This window comes from Amborella trichopoda, chromosome 10, assembly GCF_054954075.1.
Source record: "Amborella trichopoda isolate Santa Cruz 75 chromosome 10, AtrichopodaSantaCruz75HAP2 v2.0, whole genome shotgun sequence".
Lineage (NCBI taxonomy): Eukaryota > Viridiplantae > Streptophyta > Magnoliopsida > Amborellales > Amborellaceae > Amborella > Amborella trichopoda.
The window spans coordinates 7813037-7830971 of record NC_142345.1 but is presented as its reverse complement, the minus strand read 5'-3'; the positions used below and the strand labels follow the sequence as shown (position 1 = coordinate 7830971).

General features: G+C 36.8%; 2 protein-coding genes across 4 annotated transcripts; one reads left to right on the top strand and one right to left on the bottom strand.

Annotated features, from left to right (window-relative positions):
* The first annotated feature begins 619 nt into the window (after positions 1 to 619).
* FLN2 (fructokinase-like protein) lies at positions 620 to 7135 on the top strand. 2 transcript variants are annotated; one of them, XM_088848602.1, is made up of 6 exons: positions 620 to 705; positions 796 to 953; positions 1332 to 1672; positions 2048 to 2694; positions 5219 to 5690; positions 6611 to 7135. In XM_088848602.1, the coding sequence occupies exons 2-6, from the start codon at positions 907 to 909 to the stop codon at positions 6937 to 6939; spliced, it is 1836 nt and encodes a 611-aa protein (XP_088704728.1). In that variant the 5' UTR covers positions 620 to 705; positions 796 to 906; the 3' UTR covers positions 6940 to 7135. The 2 variants fall into 2 exon arrangements, with proteins under 2 accessions (XP_088704728.1, XP_020530529.1); XM_020674870.2 differs by having other exon boundaries at positions 620 to 953; positions 1957 to 2694.
* A 1132-nt stretch (positions 7136 to 8267) lies between these two features.
* On the bottom strand, positions 8268 to 15227 carry PGL1 (6-phosphogluconolactonase 1). 2 transcript variants are annotated; one of them, XM_088848601.1, is made up of 4 exons: positions 15105 to 15227; positions 14805 to 15007; positions 13067 to 13202; positions 8268 to 8980 (listed from the first exon to the last, which is right to left on the bottom strand). In XM_088848601.1, the coding sequence occupies exons 2-4, from the start codon at positions 14807 to 14809 to the stop codon at positions 8483 to 8485; spliced, it is 639 nt and encodes a 212-aa protein (XP_088704727.1). In that variant the 5' UTR covers positions 14810 to 15007; positions 15105 to 15227; the 3' UTR covers positions 8268 to 8482. The 2 variants fall into 2 exon arrangements, with proteins under 2 accessions (XP_088704727.1, XP_006856419.1); XM_006856357.4 differs by having other exon boundaries at positions 14805 to 15227.
* Positions 15228 to 17935: the final 2708 nt, after the last annotated feature.

Sequence of the window (17935 nt, the reverse complement as noted above, 5' to 3'; positions counted from 1 at the left end):
AAAAGGGTACAGTTTATATAGAGCCGAGACTCTAAACAATCAAATTAGAGTCCACTTCAAATAGTGTCGAGAAATATGGTTTTGATATTGGAAATTGTTGTGAGCTTTATAATATATTTTTATATTTAGTTATAAATTTAAAGCTTCAAAAATAGTATAGATTGATCAGATCTATGAGAACTTAAAAATTGATGGTCAAAAAATACATTGTAAGATGCGCTAATTCTAATACTTAAAATTCATTTTTTTCTCGTGTCCAATTTGATGATATTTGGGCATCAAAACAACCACTTCTAATTTGATGATATTTGGGCATCAAAACAACCACTTCTAATGAAAATTTTGAGGTGTCCAATTTGATGATATTTGGGCATCAAATAAGCCTCTTCTAATGAAATTTTTGAGGTAGGCATAGCGTAAGCTCCATGTGAACTTTTCCGGAATAAAAAATAAAAATAGAGAAGTGACATTGTAATTGGAATCATCTCAGCCTTCAATTCAAAATGGATGGTTGAACAGGGAGGAGTATATGAGTTTTTATGCATTCCCTTACAGTAGATTACCGTAAAGAAGTTTCCTGCGGGATAAAGGCAATGTCGAATTGCCTTTCTTTTTCTTTGTCTTTACCTGGAGAGATGGAGAGAGGCTCAGTTGCTCGTTGCCATCTCCAATCCTGTGCATACCTTAAAAAAGGAGGATTTTTGGGTTTGAATAATTTATCCTATAACACTCTCTCTCTTGCCCACATCTCACTATAGAGACTGAGAGAGAGATTGAATTCACCTTTAACTGCAGGCTTCAAAGCCGTGGCCTTTTCAGCCCTGTCGTGATTATACTGGAGCTGCACTTTTGCAATTCCTGAAGAGTGAGAAAAGGAGGGAGTTTTGGGTTGCAGAAGCTCTTTGAATGGCGCTCTCTATTGGACCCATTTCCCACTCTCTCCCTCTTACCAGGTCTGTTCTCTTGTTCTTCGGCCCATTGTTTATATTTACCCAACTTTGTGTTCCTCGTCTCTATTGAATAGCCTCATACAAATCCCTGTTTCACAAATCACTGTTTTTACAGTATAACACTCGTTCTTTTTGGTTATCAACAATAATCTCTCTCTCTCTCTAGTTTATTCAAAATTGGTATTTGTACATTCATGTCTATCTTTTTTATTTTTATTTTTTTATTCATGATGGGTAAGAGATGATTTCTTTGTGAGAGTGACTTTATCTCTCTACAAAATAAACGCATCCGTGAGAAATTATTTCCTCTCTCTTGCAAATAACTAAATGAACCAGTGGGCTCCAATTTCTTTGCTTATACTCTCTGCTTTGTCCATTCAGATTACAAACAGGTCAACCATTATGCATCACTTCTAATCTTTTGAAGCTTCAAGAAATTAGATTGCAAAGGAATTGGTGTTTAAGAGCAGTTTGTTCGAAGAAAAATGCAGAAGAATTTGGAGAAAACAATTCTATGACTGAAGAACAAGCTGCAGTTGAGAAACCATCTAGAGGATCTAAGAGAGAACCAAGAGGACCAAGAAGAAAGGCAAAAGAAGTTGATTCATTGGAAGAAGCTCAATCGCCAGTAACTAGCAATGCTCAACTAGAAGAGAGCACTGTGTCAATGACATCTGCTGAAGATCCTCCAAAGATTTCAAGTAGAGGACGAAAGAAAAAAGGTACCACCCTTTCTTTTTCATTTATTTGAGCTTTGGCTTGGCAATTTAGCAATGGGTATGAATCATCAAAAAAGATTCAGCAATATATTTATGCACATGACAGTTTTGGCTTTTCATTTTTCAGTCGGTAACAACAGCCTTTTTGTTATGTTTGTCGATTTTAAGTATTTCCACATTGATGTTTGTCAGATTTTAACATCAGTTACTGATAATTATATTTTAATTGCTTTCTATTTGTTTTGAAGCTTAATTTTGTGATTTGATCCAACATTTTCATTTTCCAGTTTAACTATGCCAAAAAAAGAAAAACTATGCCAACCACAAAGCATGCATCATCAGCCTTAGTTCATTCTTGGGCCATTTGGAATTTTGCAGCTAGTCCTTCAACTACCTCAGAGAAAGAGAGCACTACCAAGAAGGTAGGTCGACGGAGAAAGTCTAAGGAGGTTCTCAATGAAACAGAGGATGAAAGCAAGAACAATGAAGATAGTAAGGATCTTGAGAAACCCATTTCCACTGAATCTGGTAGTGAAAGCAAAGACAGCGACTTGGAACCAAAAGAAGATGAGGATGAAGATGCAAGCATAACTTATGATTGGCCTCCCCTTGTTTGTTGCTTTGGACCTGCCAAATATTCATTTATACCATCTGGAAGGCCAGCTAATAGACTAGTTGACTATGATATGCATGAAAGCAGAAAAGGGTTGATATGGACTCCTACCAAGTTTGTTAGAGCACCGGGGACTTCATCTTACCATGTGGCATTGGCTCTTGCTAGTTTAGGTGGCAAGGTAGCATATATGGGTAAACTGGGTGATGATGATTATGGTCATAGTTTGCTCTATCACTTGAATTTGCACAATGTTCAAACTCGATCAGTTCGCATAGATGGCAAGAGAGCTACTGCACTTTCCTATATGAAGCTGAGCAAAAGGGGAGGAAAACTTAGACTGACCTGTGCTAGACCTGGTTCTGAAGATTGTTTCTCCAGCTCAGAGATCAATGTTGATGTTCTGAAGGAGGTAATGCTGTTTACTTGTTTATCCTAAAATAAATGATTTGCATGCAAATTCTAAACCAATTGTCTATTATTTGTTATATAATACCATAACCAATTATTTATTGCTTTGTGCATGTAATCATCTCAAAAGGGTTGGTTTTCTTTATGTTATAATTTTGTCATATGGTTTATACCTCCTTTTAAATTCTTTGGTGTGTTTAAATAATGGGAAAGACTTTAAAAATAACAATTTTAATATGGAATTCTTTGGAAACATAACAATTTTAATCTGGTTTGAGATTATGCTACTTTTATACTGAACTTCTGTCAGTGTCTAACTGATACTAGAAGTGTTACAGCACAATTTTATAACTGTGACAAGGGTATGCAACAAATTGTCCCCAAACCATCATGATATAACCTCGTTGCTAGATGATTACCTTTGCTTCTCCACTTAGATGTTGTTTAGAAACCCCCATGGTGCTTATCACCTTTATAATTTCCTCCGGCAGACCTCCATGTCTCCATCAGACTTGGACTTCTCTATTGTTCAATAAACCACCTCCCATGGGCAAGGGCGAAGCCAGAAAACAAAAAATTTCTCATCCAGCAAACAAAAGCTTTAGTATGTGTTTTCCTAGAAAATGTCATGCCATTAATCCTTGGAAAGTTATCTCAGTGGCACCCATATCCTTGATTAGGTTGGCTGCAGCCATCGATTCTTGAATTCTTTGAAGAGTTCCCATCAAAATTAAGCCTCAACATTCCCTAAAGGTTTATGCTTCTCTAACCTGTATTGAGAAGATACAATACCCATTATTGTTTCCTACTCTTTATTAAGCTCTGTACACTCACCAAAATGTAAAAGAATGATCTATCCACAAACCTCCTATGTGAATCTAAAATGCTTACTTGTCTATCTCCTCAACGCTTGCAAAATACTGCTTACTTGTCTATCTCCTCGACGCTTGCAAAATACCTTTTATATATTGCAGCATAGACACCAAATTGGAGGCCTTTTCTCCATTGCATCCATCATAAACTTGGGACACCCCCTTCCTGTGAAATGCTCTGAGGCCCTAGCCTCCCCAGTAATCGCTATAGTGGTATCCAAGGCATACACCTCCATGCACCAAAGGTCCCCAGCCCTCCCCCCTCCCCAAAACGTTAAACTCATTCAATCGATCTACTTTCCTTCTCCCCTCCTTAAACCTAATATTTCTTTTCAAACATACTCTTGACCAGTTGACTTCATCAACAGTACCTTATAACCTGAACATCCTACAATGCCTCACACCCCACTCTCATGATTCATACTATGCTTACCTCTAACAAGAACCATTTGAACGCTCTCTTACTGCTTGCCAAATCTCCAATACTACATTTGGCAAAAGTACCTTGATTTCTTAATCTTACATCATCATCCAAGCTTTATCCGAACTATTTGGGATCGGCTACATGAATCTTGTTCTGCCATTCTGCTCTATCAAGAGCCATACCCTCAGTCTGACCATGAATCACCATATCTTTTCTCACTACTTCCTTTCATGTCTTTTTGGGCTTTCCCTTTACCCGTTTAGAGCATTCCGCCTGAACCAAATCGTCCATCCTAACCGGTGCTGACCTTGATTTCTTAATCATGATCCTTTTATAAATTTAGAAGGTAGGTACTATAATGCTACAAGAAACTCCCCCGTAGGACATGCAGTCCCACTGGGTCAGGTTCTCCGTACCAATGTCATGCCGCAACCCACCTGTAGGGCATGAAATCTCACTACTTCAGGTCTCTCTACCAATGTGTAAGCTGTGTAATTTTCTAGTAGTACATGAGGTTTCTTGAATCCATCCTTTATCCTAATTTCTTAAACTCATTCTTTACCGTAATAAGTCTATTTCACAATACATACACATTGCTTCGTTAAAAGCTGCATGCATTTTCTATACGACCTGACTATCCTCTGGAATTTTCTCAAGATATGGGATTTTGATAATTGACATGTCTATCGGGGACAAGCAAAAAGCTCTTTTGGCTTCTCCCCTCAAGTTGCTTTATATTATGTGTTTCGTATTTCTCCGGACATTCCCGGTCATGGTGGGGTGGAGGTGGTCAGTTGCGTTTCTTCCTCATTTTGTGTGGCCTTTTCCACGTTGCACTTAAATTTCAAGAATTTCAATCTTGGAGGTTCCCTAAAATTTTAAGCAATTTGGCCTTTGAAGTACTTGACCACTGTTGAGAAACTAATTATGTTGCAAAATTGTTAACTTTACACTCTGTCAAGAAGCTTAACAATTTGGGAAAATTGTTAACTTTACTCACTATGTGACTGCAGTCCTAACTTTATAGGCTCTTAACATTTGGGGGAAAAAAAAACAATTTGGATTGTGCTGCTGTCGCTTTAGTCTTATTAAGTATTATTTTGGATTACCCTACATATTAAATGAGAAAATCCTTCCATAAGGTTATTAACATCAGCAAAATCCATACGGCTTCGTCATTAGTATCGACTTCTAATATCCGACTTTCTAATATCCATTCTTATCTGCAGGCTAAGATGTTTTATTTCAATTCTTCATCTTTGGTTGACCAAGAAATGAGGTCCACAACCATGGAGGCCATTGATCTTTTGAAGAAGCTTGGTGGGGTGGTTTTCTTTGATTTAAACCTCCCATTGCCCCTATGGAAATCTAAAGAGGAAACAAGAACACTCATTGAGCAGGCTTGGAAGCAAGCTGATTTTGTGGAGGTGACCAAGCAAGAATTAGAGTTTTTATGTGGCATTGAACCTTCAGAGAAGTTTGATACCAAAGATAATGACAAGTCCAAGTTTATCCATCACAAACGAGAAGTGATCAGTCCATTGTGGCATGAAAGTCTCAAGGTTTTATTTGTGACTAATGGGACTTCTAAGATACACTACTACATGGAGAAAACAGATGGTGCAGAAAATGGAATGGAGGATGCCCCTATTTCCCCCTTCACTTGTGACATGTCTACTTCAGGTGACGCCATTGTTGCTGGTAAGATATTTCAGAGGACCATCAAATCTCTCTCTCTCTCTAAACAAACAGTGGTGTTATTAGGCCGAATCCATGCCTTGAATGATTTTTTTTTTCTTTTTTGATAACCAGTAACTTTGTATATCATATGTCATGGATACATGGTATATCAAAAAAATGGGGGCAGCCCACATTTCAGGTGCTCAATACATGTTTCCTGAAAAGGGAACTGTACAATCCCACTAGTAAAAAAATGGCGGGGTCATATGTATGTCAGTTCAGGGGAATGAGAATGTGCCATACAAAAATGTGGGAGAAGTCCTCTAGAGGCTGTGGTGGTCGTAGATGTTGCTATCCGCTCCTTGTGAGCACCCCAGCAGCCCCTTCTTTAGCAAACGTGTCAGTCACAGGTTTCCTTTAAAACTAGAATTTGGTTTTATGATGTGGAGATTTTCTGGAGTTTATAAATTTAGCTCCTATTTCGGCTGACCATTTGAAAAGGAATGGTGTTGTTTCTTCCTGCACCCATTTAGGAGTGGGAAAACGGTGCATCTTAGTTCTCTCCATTATCCTCAATTATAACCCAGCCCCCAATTATAAACCAGTTTATTCCAAAATCCATCCAAATTGCTCGATTGCAAAAAGAAAAGAGTACCCGTTTGTCTTAGGTTAAATTTTTTCTTTTGACATACAGCAAATTTCTAAATGACTGGGAGTTGCTGGCTATCGAAACAGGGCCTTATCTCTTAGTTTGTCTATGATCAATTTTTGGAATTGTACTAAATGAAACAATCTACATTTCTTTGTGTGTGAGAGAGAGGGAGAGAGAGAGAGAGAGAGCAAAATATATGACTTTCTCAGAGTAACTGGAACGAGCACACTCATAGTATCCTATCGAATACCATCTGCATACTTGTGACATATTTTTGCCTGTTTTTCAGCTCTAATGAGAATGTTAGTGCTCCAGCCTGACCTCTGCACTGATAGAGGATATCTACGGCATGCAGTCAAGTATGCCATTAACTGTGGAGTTCATCACCAATGGCTCATTGGCCGAATAAGGGGGTTCCCTCCAAAAGAAGAGAGTCTAGAACCACCATATGAATCACATGGATTCAGCTCTATTACAGAGAAGGAATATCGCACAATCGAGCGTGACCCAGAGATGAAATTTCGAACAAGGCCACCAGAATTAGAGGAGGAATTCCATACAGAGGAACCTGAAACTGAGTCTGAACCTGAACTTGAACCTGAACCGATACGCTCATGAGGGTAATGTTGAAATGAAAATGATTGGTAGGGGAAAAATATCGACGAAAAAAAGCTTGTATGGATAATGGGGGGTTGGTTTATAGAGTGGGAGTTACAGTCCCCTTGTAAAATTTTGTGATTGTTTGATGATGTGGTGTTGTAGCGGGCATCATGTCCTATTTATCAAAGAAGAGAGAAGAAAAACGTCTAATCTATCCTTTCTGGTTTTGGTCTTTTTATCTGCCAAGTGGTTTTACAAATGGCGAGTGTTAATGATGAATTAAGTAAATTACTGTTTAAGATTAGTTTCTTTTTCAATAGATTGAGGATGTGGGGTGAATGGATGTTGTTGATTGGAGGCATTGTTGACTTCCTCCTCCCCCCTTCTCCTCCTGATTGAGTGTAATTGCCTTCTGTAATTATTAGACAAGTCCATATCAGAACCAAATTTCAAGATGTGTTTGGAGTTCCTTCACTCGAAAAAGGACCAAAGAAATGAAAATGCAAATAAAATCAGATCAGAATCTTAACAGAAATGTGACCACTTGAAAATTCAGAACCATATTAAAAGGCCCTAAAACTATATTTGCATTTCAGTCGAACTTCAAATGATTTGGTTTTGAGTTGAAGTCTCTAGTTAATATTTGTCAGCCCCATCTCAGATTTGGGCCCCGCAATTGAAACTCAGCTGTATATTTCCAAAAAGTTCAAACCCCATAATCACAACTAGACGTGTCCCTTGAATGGCTTTGAATACCATTCTCCAACGAGGGGGATGGATGGTGGAGATAAATTGCAAAGGGTCCCAGTTGGCCCCAAATATATGTAATGTCCAGGGTTCATCATGACAGTGGATGCTCATTTGGACTACTTTATACTATATTCCTTTAGAATAAAAGGTTAGTTCCCCACTCAGGAATCACTCCGCATTTATGAGAGGACTCAAACTCAAAATTTTTAAGCCAAAATTCAGTTCCCCTAACCTATTTCCTTGGGCCAATTCATCATGACAATGGATGCTCATTTGGACTACTATGTACGATATTCCTTTAGATTAAAAGGTTAGTTCCCCACTCAGAAATCACTCTGCTGAGAGAGCCTTACAAGAACACAAAGTGGCAGCATAAAATGTGTCTAAAACGGTAGACAGAATTAGAAAAGAATAGCAAGGCAAAGAAGACGGCTCTTAAGCAACTTGGAATTATTCTCAACCTCTGGGCGATTAATTCAGTGTCTCAAAACGAGTATAAGATCAAAGGGTTGCAGTGGATGGCAACACCGAAAGTAAAAGAACAGAAAAGAAGACACTGAGAATCAAATACGAATCATTAAGCGAACTCACAAGTCTTCTGAACCTTAAGGGCCAATTTATTCTTCATGTCTCTTACAAGAACACAATCAAAGACTGGAAGTATAAAAGGGTTGGCAAAACAGAATTTCAAAATGAGAAAACATAACAGAAAAATAAAAAGGCAAAAAATAAAAAGAACACTTTGAACAAGAACACACGTGAAAGTCCGCCTCCTTGAACCAAATCTACAACTCCTCTCCCATTTACACCATCAAGAATCAGTGGATTGAGAAGAATCAACAATCTTTGAGGCAGCTGCCATATCCAAAAACCACACCAAGTTCCCATGGCTCGGCGCCACCAAATGGGCGGGGATCAAACCATGTGTTGCCATCTCATCTCCTATCGCCAGATGTATGGCATCTGCCTTCTCTCCACCAGTCACAACTATAGCCACATTGGCTGCCGAATTTATAACAGGAAGCGTGAATGTGATCCTTTCAGGTGGCGGTTTTGGTGAATCAGTTATAAAAGTGACCCATTCATCTTTTTCATCGAGGATTGGATGGTTGGGGAAGAGAGAGGCTATGTGACCGTCGGGTCCCATTCCCAGAAGGATTAGGTCAAAGCCAGGGCAGTCACAGCTTTCGCACACAGCAACAGTGCGGGTCTTTACGAGCTGCCGGAGGACAAACTCGTACTCCTCGGCAGCAGCCTCGGCTGTGAGTGAGTCGTTGATTGAGTACACGTGACTTGGCACAATGGGGACCTGCATCAATGGGGTGGATAGGGTGAATCTTCTACTATATCATCTCTCTCTCTCTCTCTCTCTCTCTCTCTCTCTCTCTTTCTGTGTGTGTGTGTGTGAGATAACCTCCTAAGTGTGGCTACAAAAAATGGAAACTTGGAAAAGTTCAATACAATAAACTATAAATGTTGTACTACATTATTTACGTTTCTGTACAACTCTTGACATGCTTGAATGACTAAATTGCATCTCCATACCATTTAAAACTTAAAATTGATAAACAATTGCAAGGACAAAAGAATGGATTAAACTGGTATTAGGTACCATCAGTGTTTTAAAAACCACCTGAGGTGGCTTGGAAACCCATCCGTGGGCCTTCTGGGTCTAAAGGCCGTCCAGACTTGCCCAGTTTCCCCAGTTTTTTAAATTTCTCTTTTCTCAATACAAGTAAACCCTGAAGAACCAATGAGCCAGATCGGAATCCGCCGATTGGGCTCAGTTTCGATAGTGTGACCAGTTCGGTTTTTAAAGCACTGGGCACCATATACAAGTGTGTGCTGCTGGAGATATTGGATTGATCATGTAAACATTATTCACAGTGTAAATATAGATATCCTATAGTAATATTAAATTCATATAATTAATTTATACAAATTATCCATTATGGCAATAGGAGCAATTGATTCATCAAGAGGGGTCTCATTTTCAGTATATTCTGAGATTTAACCTCTAGAAATTTATATCATTCTTTATACCCTTCAAACAAGAAGTAAAGCATGAGGAACAACCCCACAAAAAGAATGAGTCATTGAACAAATATCCAAGTCAAAGATATCCAAATATATAGGTCACTTTGAAGCATACTTGGCCAAAATCAATCACCATACACTACGGATCAAAGGATCTAGATGCTTCATAGAACCGAAACCCCTGTCTCTTAAAAATGAATAGGAGTGACTTCAGAACCATAATTAAGGAGCCCAAAATAGAATAAACTAGAAACAGCATAGCTATATTTATATTGCCACAAAAAGAACATTTCATACATTTCTCTATGGATAGAGTAAAAGGTGGCAAACCCAAGTAATAAGGAAGACGAAAATAATAAAGCACCTCGAAAGATGCCCAGAGAAGCCACAGGATGATTGTGGTCACAAGAAAGGGGTTAGAATGTGCAAGCCTCAAAACAATTTCTAAAAATATGAAAAAAGAACAGGAAAAATTTATATAAGGTGTCAATCTATACTATTGAAGTAAGATTCACCTCAAAAACCCATTGGAAAATGTTGGTCTGATGCTGGAAAACCCTCAAATTAATCATCCCAATGAAGAGACAAGGATTTCAAGTCATGAAAGCAGTGCATCTTATGATGCATTATTTGGACAATCTATTTTCTAAATATTCAGTTGTTTATCGATCTGTTCAATCTTCACCGTTTTTGAAGTTTTAAATTTCATAATTAGGGCTGACAATATATCTTCATACCATCGCAAGGCTTTCTGGCACCAAAAAAACATCTTTCGGCATAGTTTTTGGTGCACCTTACTTTAATTGTTTATAATGCAAACCTCACCCAGAAAACATAGTTTAATGCATGATTAAAAATTCAAAAAAATGAAGTTCCATAAATCGTAAGCCATGTTAATACTTATTGCACATCAAAAGGTTCCCATACTAATAATAAAGACAGTTAATTTGTCTCTTGTTCTCAACAAATAGAGAAAAACTTCATGGTGGCATGTTCAACCCACAAACTTACATGTATATACGAAGGGTGGATTAGGCACATTGATAAGTCAACTACAGTGTACATTAAACTCAAATTATGATCCCTGCCCAAATGTGCATACTTGAAGATGTAAAGATGACCCGCCATGAGTGGAAGGTACAGAAACATCGAATGCAATATGATTTATTAAAGTGATCAATTTAAATAATCATGTCAAACAAATACAAAATGGAACATCATGATAAGATCAATGATCCAAATTCCAAAATATGATAAGATGTTACAAGTCATAGTCATCGACATGTGGAATGGAAGAATTCAAACTTCTATTTACAGGGGTCATCTGCCCAAGGTTTAGGACTGAACAAGTCATCACTTGTGTATAACTTCTAAATTTGTTCAACAAGAAACTCCTTACATATTTTTATCCAAACAGACAGGCGCTCATTTTGGAGAGGCCATCCAAGGAGCCTCAAGGAATGACATGCAGCGCCAAGTCAAGCATGTAGGCCTGCACCTTACTCGCAAATCGTGATGCTAAAACAACGGTAGAAAGCCAGCTTGATTTCCAACAAACTCATGATTTATTGAGAAGGTTCCAAAAAATCATAGGCCCAATGTAAGATAAGATGAGGCATTGGGATAATACTATAACATAATCAGTTCTCAGTATGGATAAAAGACAAAACATCATCTTTTATGTACACTTCTTATTGTTTATTATTTTCTTTGTTTTTACTTATTTTAACAGATTTTTAAGGATTTTTTATTTCGTTTTTTAATTATTAGGAGTTGGAAGAGACAGACACATCGTGGAATTTGACGGTCTTCTACTTGACCTGTCTTCCTCAATGCACCTTTATTTTGTATGTGCTTTGTTGTTCAACCTGATCTATGTTTCTATATCTATTTTTTTGAAAAATTACCCATATTTCCCCTATTTAAAAGAGATAAGATACTAACATGTCATGCTTTTGACTAAAATGTTGTTTTCATCCTTTAATTACACTCACATTTTAAAGGAAGAAAAAAGTTGCTACAATAAAATCCCTAAACCATGAGGGATAAAAGACATGGAGTTATATGTTGCAGAATGGATCGATATGTGGACTGTATATGTCACATTTACTCAAAGACAACTGAAGTGTTTTTACAAGAGCATAATAAATAAGTTTATTTCATGAAGATTATGCAAGTTTACTAGGTTGAGTGAATCTCAAAGATTTCCTCCAATTTGACCCCATGTACAAAAATCCTCATGAATGTATTCAAGAAGTGAAAAGAAAGGAAATTTGTTTAAAGATCATATCATTTCCTGAGAAAATAAAGAAAAATAGAAAAATCATTAAAACTGCAAAAAGAAAAAAAAAAAACATCAAGAGTATAGACAAAACTAAATATGAGAAATTATTATTCATTTAACAAAACATCAAATGAATTATAAGTTAATTGTATTATATACAATTTATATGGATTATGTAAGCCTAAGAATTTTTTATTTTTATTTTTTTGTTTGGGGGGTGGGGCTCGGATGAGTCCGAGTTGACTCGCTAGAGTTGTAAAACATTGCCTTTCCCATCAAAGAATCAGGGAATACACCTTTTCCCAGTCAGAAGAGCCTCAGTTTTGAAATTGTAGGGTCTACTAGCACAGCAAGAATTGCACTTTTATTTTGTTTTTTTGACAGGTAGAATAAGGTTACTTTCAAGGAGATTATATTACCACGTAATGCCAAAGCCCTTAATAGAATATATAAGTCGCTTTATTTCACGTAGAGAGAGACATGCAGGACTTCTTTAATTAATGCCCCAAAACACAAAACAAGTATTTAACTTTGTCCTGTAAGGAATAAATTCCTAATACCCCAAAACTTAGCATACGCAGAACCTTCACTTTTTTAACCTGTTTATTAAAATCTAAGTAGGGTTTCAACAAACTCAAAAACTAAAGCTAATACCCAATAGTAGATGTGAAGTACTAGAAACGTACGCCTAAAACGTGGAATTCAAGTTCATAAAAGGACCAAGAACAAGACAAGAACAAGATGGTAAAAGCATAACTAGGATCTGAACATTGTTACTTATCAGTTGTAATAAAGGAAGAGATATTTATCTCTAGATGATTCAAATTCAAACTTGGGATATTTAGATCCAGGTCTTCCATCAAATTTAGTCCACAAAATATCAAATGGAATTAAAATGCACCCAAATGTGAAAAGGAAAAAAAAAACTTATGGAAAATGACTCCAATGGAAGGATCATATAAGATAACATCTCTTACCCTTTTTTATAATAAGAGAAACTAAAATAAAACAAGATCTCTCCATTCAGAATGGTCTAGTGATATTGTTGATGATATAAGACTAAAAATGGCTTACCTTGGAGAGAAGACCATCCTTAGCGAGCTTGTAGTTGCTGTCAGGGTGATTCTTTGCCACCACCCTTTCATCAACCCAGAATATGTGCCATTTTGCCCAGTCCACTGTCTTGTGATAAGGAGGTTCACACAGTTTCCTATTTCAAAGACCGAAAATCAGCTTAAGCCTTAAATAGAATCTGAATCACTCTGAACATATGACTCACAATTTTTTTTAAAAAAAAGGAAGAGAGAGAGAGAAAAACATGAGTGGCCATAATTTATTTTATACTGCCAACACAAGAAATGTCAAAAGAAGCCCTATATAACCTCATAATTATAGCCAATACACACAAACACCCCTAAAGTTCTGAGGAACATTGTGGTGTGGCCTTTACAACCTATCCATTTAACCACAAGGACAAAACCTGAATCTAAAGCCAGATAAACTAATAAAGCAGAAGTCATTAACAGCATAAATGAAGAGCTAGTCATGATCTAGGTGAACATATAGGAAGTACTGGAAAAACTGATGAATTAATACGTAGAACATTAACTACTAAAGGCGACTATTTGAACAATAATATATTACCTACATACCAACACAACTACAGAATTTTATATGAATGTTGTAGACAAACAAAACCCCAAGAGGATCAGTAAAGGATACAATTCAAGAACCAGAGGTGATCTGTACAAAACAGTCAAACTCTCTCACATAGGAGAGCCCGTGAATCCCTCAACAAGAAAAGAAACAGTATCTGTGGTGATCTACATAGATATAGGCAAAGTTTGGCCCCTTAATAAATTTCATGATGCTCTGACAACACGAGGAGACAGCAAATACTTTTTGTTCGGTAAGCAGGGTGGGATTGGAACGCCATCACATTGTTATTTCACCACCCTGGCCATTAAGGCAAGAGCCTTGTCCCGCAACCATCGGACATTGGGGTTTGATTTGTACAAATGAATGCAACATCAAGGAATAAAGGTGCTCCATCCGAATATATAGAAGAAAATTGTATGCAGATAAATAAAAAAATGTTAACTGATATAAATCTACGGAAACCACAAGTAAACAAAATTTAGGGAATTCATATCAAACTTGTATCGAAAAACACATAGCAAGGATAAAGTGAGCTATTCAGGCTTTACAGAGGAGGTACGAACAAAAAGGAACCTTAATCCAACCAAGAACATTTGTCACAGAGAATATAGGAAATACAGACCAACATTCTGAACATCTCACAGTAATTTATCAACATTTTTACCAATAACCAATCTGTAAATGCGATGGTGTTTGATTTCAACCAGAATAGGCAACCTATTAACTAACGGCAGAAACAGAAATACAGAACAAGAGGTGGTCAATTTTAACATAAGATACTGCCTTATGGAGAAACTACATGTGAAAAAGAGCTAACAGTGATCCATGTGAACACGGAAAATGTATGTTTAAAAGAAAACCATGAAAATCACACAGTAAGATGTCAGAGAAAGAGAAAGAACCATGAAAAGCACACAGTAAAATGTTAGAGAGAGAGAGAGAGTAGATTGCGGCTAAAATATATGAATTCATCAAAGTATCAGCAAATACTAAAGACACATTGACACGACCATCTAGAAAGAAAGACTAATTGCAAGAAATAACCCATGAATTTGCAAGCACCATAGAACAAATAAACTTAACAAAGGAAAAATAAAGTTTATTTTATTTTTAATGTTAAAGACAATCAACTGTCTGGAAAATTAAAACTTACTTCATAAGACTGATGAGGGATCCACCTGACAAAGCAATAGCAAAAAACCCTCTCTCTTTAACAGCGGCCTCTGATAACTCAGCGACATAATCTGCTAAGTCCAAGCAAAGCTCATCTATGCTATCATGAATCCTCAGTTCACCTTTGCTATCATGAATCCTCACTTCACCTTTGCTATCATGAATCCTCACTTCACCTTTGCTCTTAGCATCACAAGAATCAGCCATATCTCAGAGATTAATTAACTTGGGTGATCAAACAAAAACAATCAACTGTCTGGAAAAGGCAGAGGAAACTAACCCTATGCCTCAAATAGCCAACACAGCAAGATTTTAGAGAGAGAAACTAGAATTGGGAAGAAACCCATAAGCACACGCAATGAAGAAAAAAACCTGGTTTTGTTTTTTCCCCTTTCTTCTGTTTTCTCTCTCTCTTCTCCCTCTTTCTTTTAGTGGGTTAAGGCAGACCCAGATGTCCAAATTGGGTTTCTATAGTTGATTGTGACACCACAATTGATGAATTCTTGAGAGAGAGATGAATAGTGGAAGAAAAGGAAGGGGAGAAGAGAGAGAATATACACAGGAAAGAAGAAGATGGGTAATTCAATAATGATTAAATTAATGTAGATACAAAGAACTGTAGAGATAGAGAGAGTACAGAAATAGAAGAAGAAATTCAGAGAATGGAAGAAATATTGAACATGGGAATTAAAATAATGATTAAACAAATGTACCCCGATGAAGGCTTTTATATAATGGAAAAATGCTTTGATAGGGCTGCAGCCTTATTAAAATAAGTAAATCCTCATCTCATTAACTCAAAAAACTTTGTATTTTAAGTATTAACCATTAAATCGTTCATCTCCGCATGAATAATGTATATTAAGATTTTAAAATCTAAAAATAATGTATATTAACCATTCATTTTGCCCTAAAAACAAATATTCACAATCGGCAAGATCTCTACATTTTTTTGGTTATAAATTTTTTTTTTAGTGTGAAAAATTGATTTTAGTGCTTTTGGGATTGGAGATTTGAGGTGAGGTTTTATTTTGTTTTCATAAAGCCTAGGCCTTATAGAAACTTCATCCTTAGGTTCATTTGTCCGCGTAACTTTTGAATTGAATTGGGGATAAATAGAGAGGTGACGGAGGAGAATTTACTCTGAACCTGCATGCACGTGCGATGTGGATAGAAGCAGATGTTTGGTGTCTTATGATTGGTGATTCGCACGTGCAACTCACGTGGCAATAGCAAGACTTTTGATGGGCCCACCAGGGCTTTAGAGAGAGAGAAAGATGTGTAATCATAATTTGAATTTAGCGTTTAAGGGTTAAGTAAAGGAGACAATTTTCGTTAGGTGCCCATTGTTTTTGGTTGAAAGACCAAAGTTGCCCATGGTTTTTGTTAAAAAAAGAGTGTTGTTTAAACGCGTATTAAGTAAAGAAAATGACAATATTAACTCTCTCTCTAGTTTTCTAGAAGGTATCTTAACAAAACTTGTATCACAAATACTTAACCACTCCATTGAGGGGTGACAACGGGTTGGGTCGCCTAGAACAGCCTGATCGGTTTAGGCTACAAAAACTAGGGTTTGGGCCACAAAATTACTGCGGTTTAGGTCACAAAAATTAGGGTTTGGGCCACAAAATTACCGGAGTATCCGGTCAGTCCAAGATAGGTACGCCTAGCCCTTACTTCTTATTTTCTTTTCCTTACTTTTTTTTAATATTGGTTAGCCTGACCTGGACGGCCAAAATAACCAAGGTTGGGCCTAACCAATCCCAAGGAAAAAGGGCCCATCTAGGGGCAGGGATGGGCAGCCTGTTGCCAACACTACCCTTTTATTTTCTCAATGGAGAAAGATGCTCTCCAAAATTGCTCTATGCCCTTCACCCCTCATGGTAGGGGTGACAACGGGTCGGGTCTGGGTTTGGGACAGATCCAGACCCGACCAAATTGAACCAAACCCAAAATAAAAAAATATAGATTTAAATATGAGGCAAAATATATATGTATTATTTATTAGAACTAAAAATATGTAGTTATATTTATTTAAATATTATTATATATCATATGTTTTTAAAATAATAATACTATTCAACCCAAACCAAAACTCAGACCCGAATGGTATTCAAGTCCAATATTTAGACCTAAAACCAACCCTCGAGTCAATTTTTTGACACTTACTCAAATCCAAATTGGGTCCAGTCATCGAGTCCCAAGTCGGTAGTCGGATCCAATTCCGATCTTCGGGTCCCAGGTCGGGTCTGCCTCCATTGCCGCACCTACCTGATTGCTCTCTCTCATATTGTAACCATCGCTCTCGATGTCTCTCTCTCTCTCTAAAACGCTCTCCCCCTCTCTCTAAAATGGAGCTATCCTAAAAGGTGTATAGCCAAAAAGACACCCATCATTCTCTCGCTTAATGCAATTTAATGGCTTCACATGCAAATTTTGGTCACGGGCCCTTCACTTAAACGCTCTAATAATTAAAGAATTGATTTTGTATTATTATTAGAGTTTAAAAAATGTTTCACATATTTTATATATTTTACGTTGAAGCACAACTTTTTACAGTACTCATTTTATTTTCATTTTATTTTATTTTCAATGCTGATTGAGTTTAAATTTTAATAGTTGATGATCATTTCTATTGCACATTTGTAAAAGTGCCAAAAGAATATTTTGAAATAAACAAAATGACCAAACTAACTAGAATTTATTTGGGCGGAGGGGTTTGGGTTTGGGTTTGGTCATTTGTATTTATCTTAAATATATTTTTACTATTTTTTACAAGTTTGTTATAACGAGAAGTATGACTGTCCAACATTTGAACTTATGCAGATATGTACAACATATATGTACAACAGATAATAAAACAAATTTTTTTTTATTAAAATATCAAATGAGAAATACACTATTTAGTATTTTTACACATTTGCCACTATTTTAACTTCTCATCATGTGTATTTTGATGCATATTTTGAAATTGAAAAATGGGCGTGTTAGGTGACGCAATTCTACATGTGCATCCGCTGATGCAACTAACATCGACGTAGAGATGGATGTTAAAAGGTGACGGTCCCACCAAAATTTATAAATTAACGGTCTAAGAACTACATCAAATAA

Excerpts from the sequence above, each read along its gene's own strand:
- FLN2 (XM_088848602.1), top strand. The coding sequence starts at position 907 with ATGGCGCTCTCTATTGGACCCATTTCCCACTCTCTCCCTCTTACCAG. Across the intron at positions 1,673-2,047 it reads TAGAGGACGAAAGAAAAAAG|CTAGTCCTTCAACTACCTCA; the intron begins GTACCACCCTTT and ends GGAATTTTGCAG. Across the intron at positions 5,691-6,610 it reads AGGTGACGCCATTGTTGCTG|CTCTAATGAGAATGTTAGTG; the intron begins GTAAGATATTTC and ends CCTGTTTTTCAG.
- PGL1 (XM_006856357.4), bottom strand. The coding sequence starts at position 15,031 with ATGGCTGATTCTTGTGATGCTAAGAGCAAAGGTGAAGTGAGGATTCAT. Across the intron at positions 13,203-14,804 it reads TCCCTCATCAGTCTTATGAA|GAAACTGTGTGAACCTCCTT; the intron begins GTAAGTTTTAAT and ends TCTTTGAAATAG. Across the intron at positions 8,981-13,066 it reads AGGATGGTCTTCTCTCCAAG|GTCCCCATTGTGCCAAGTCA; the intron begins GTAAGCCATTTT and ends CCATTGATGCAG.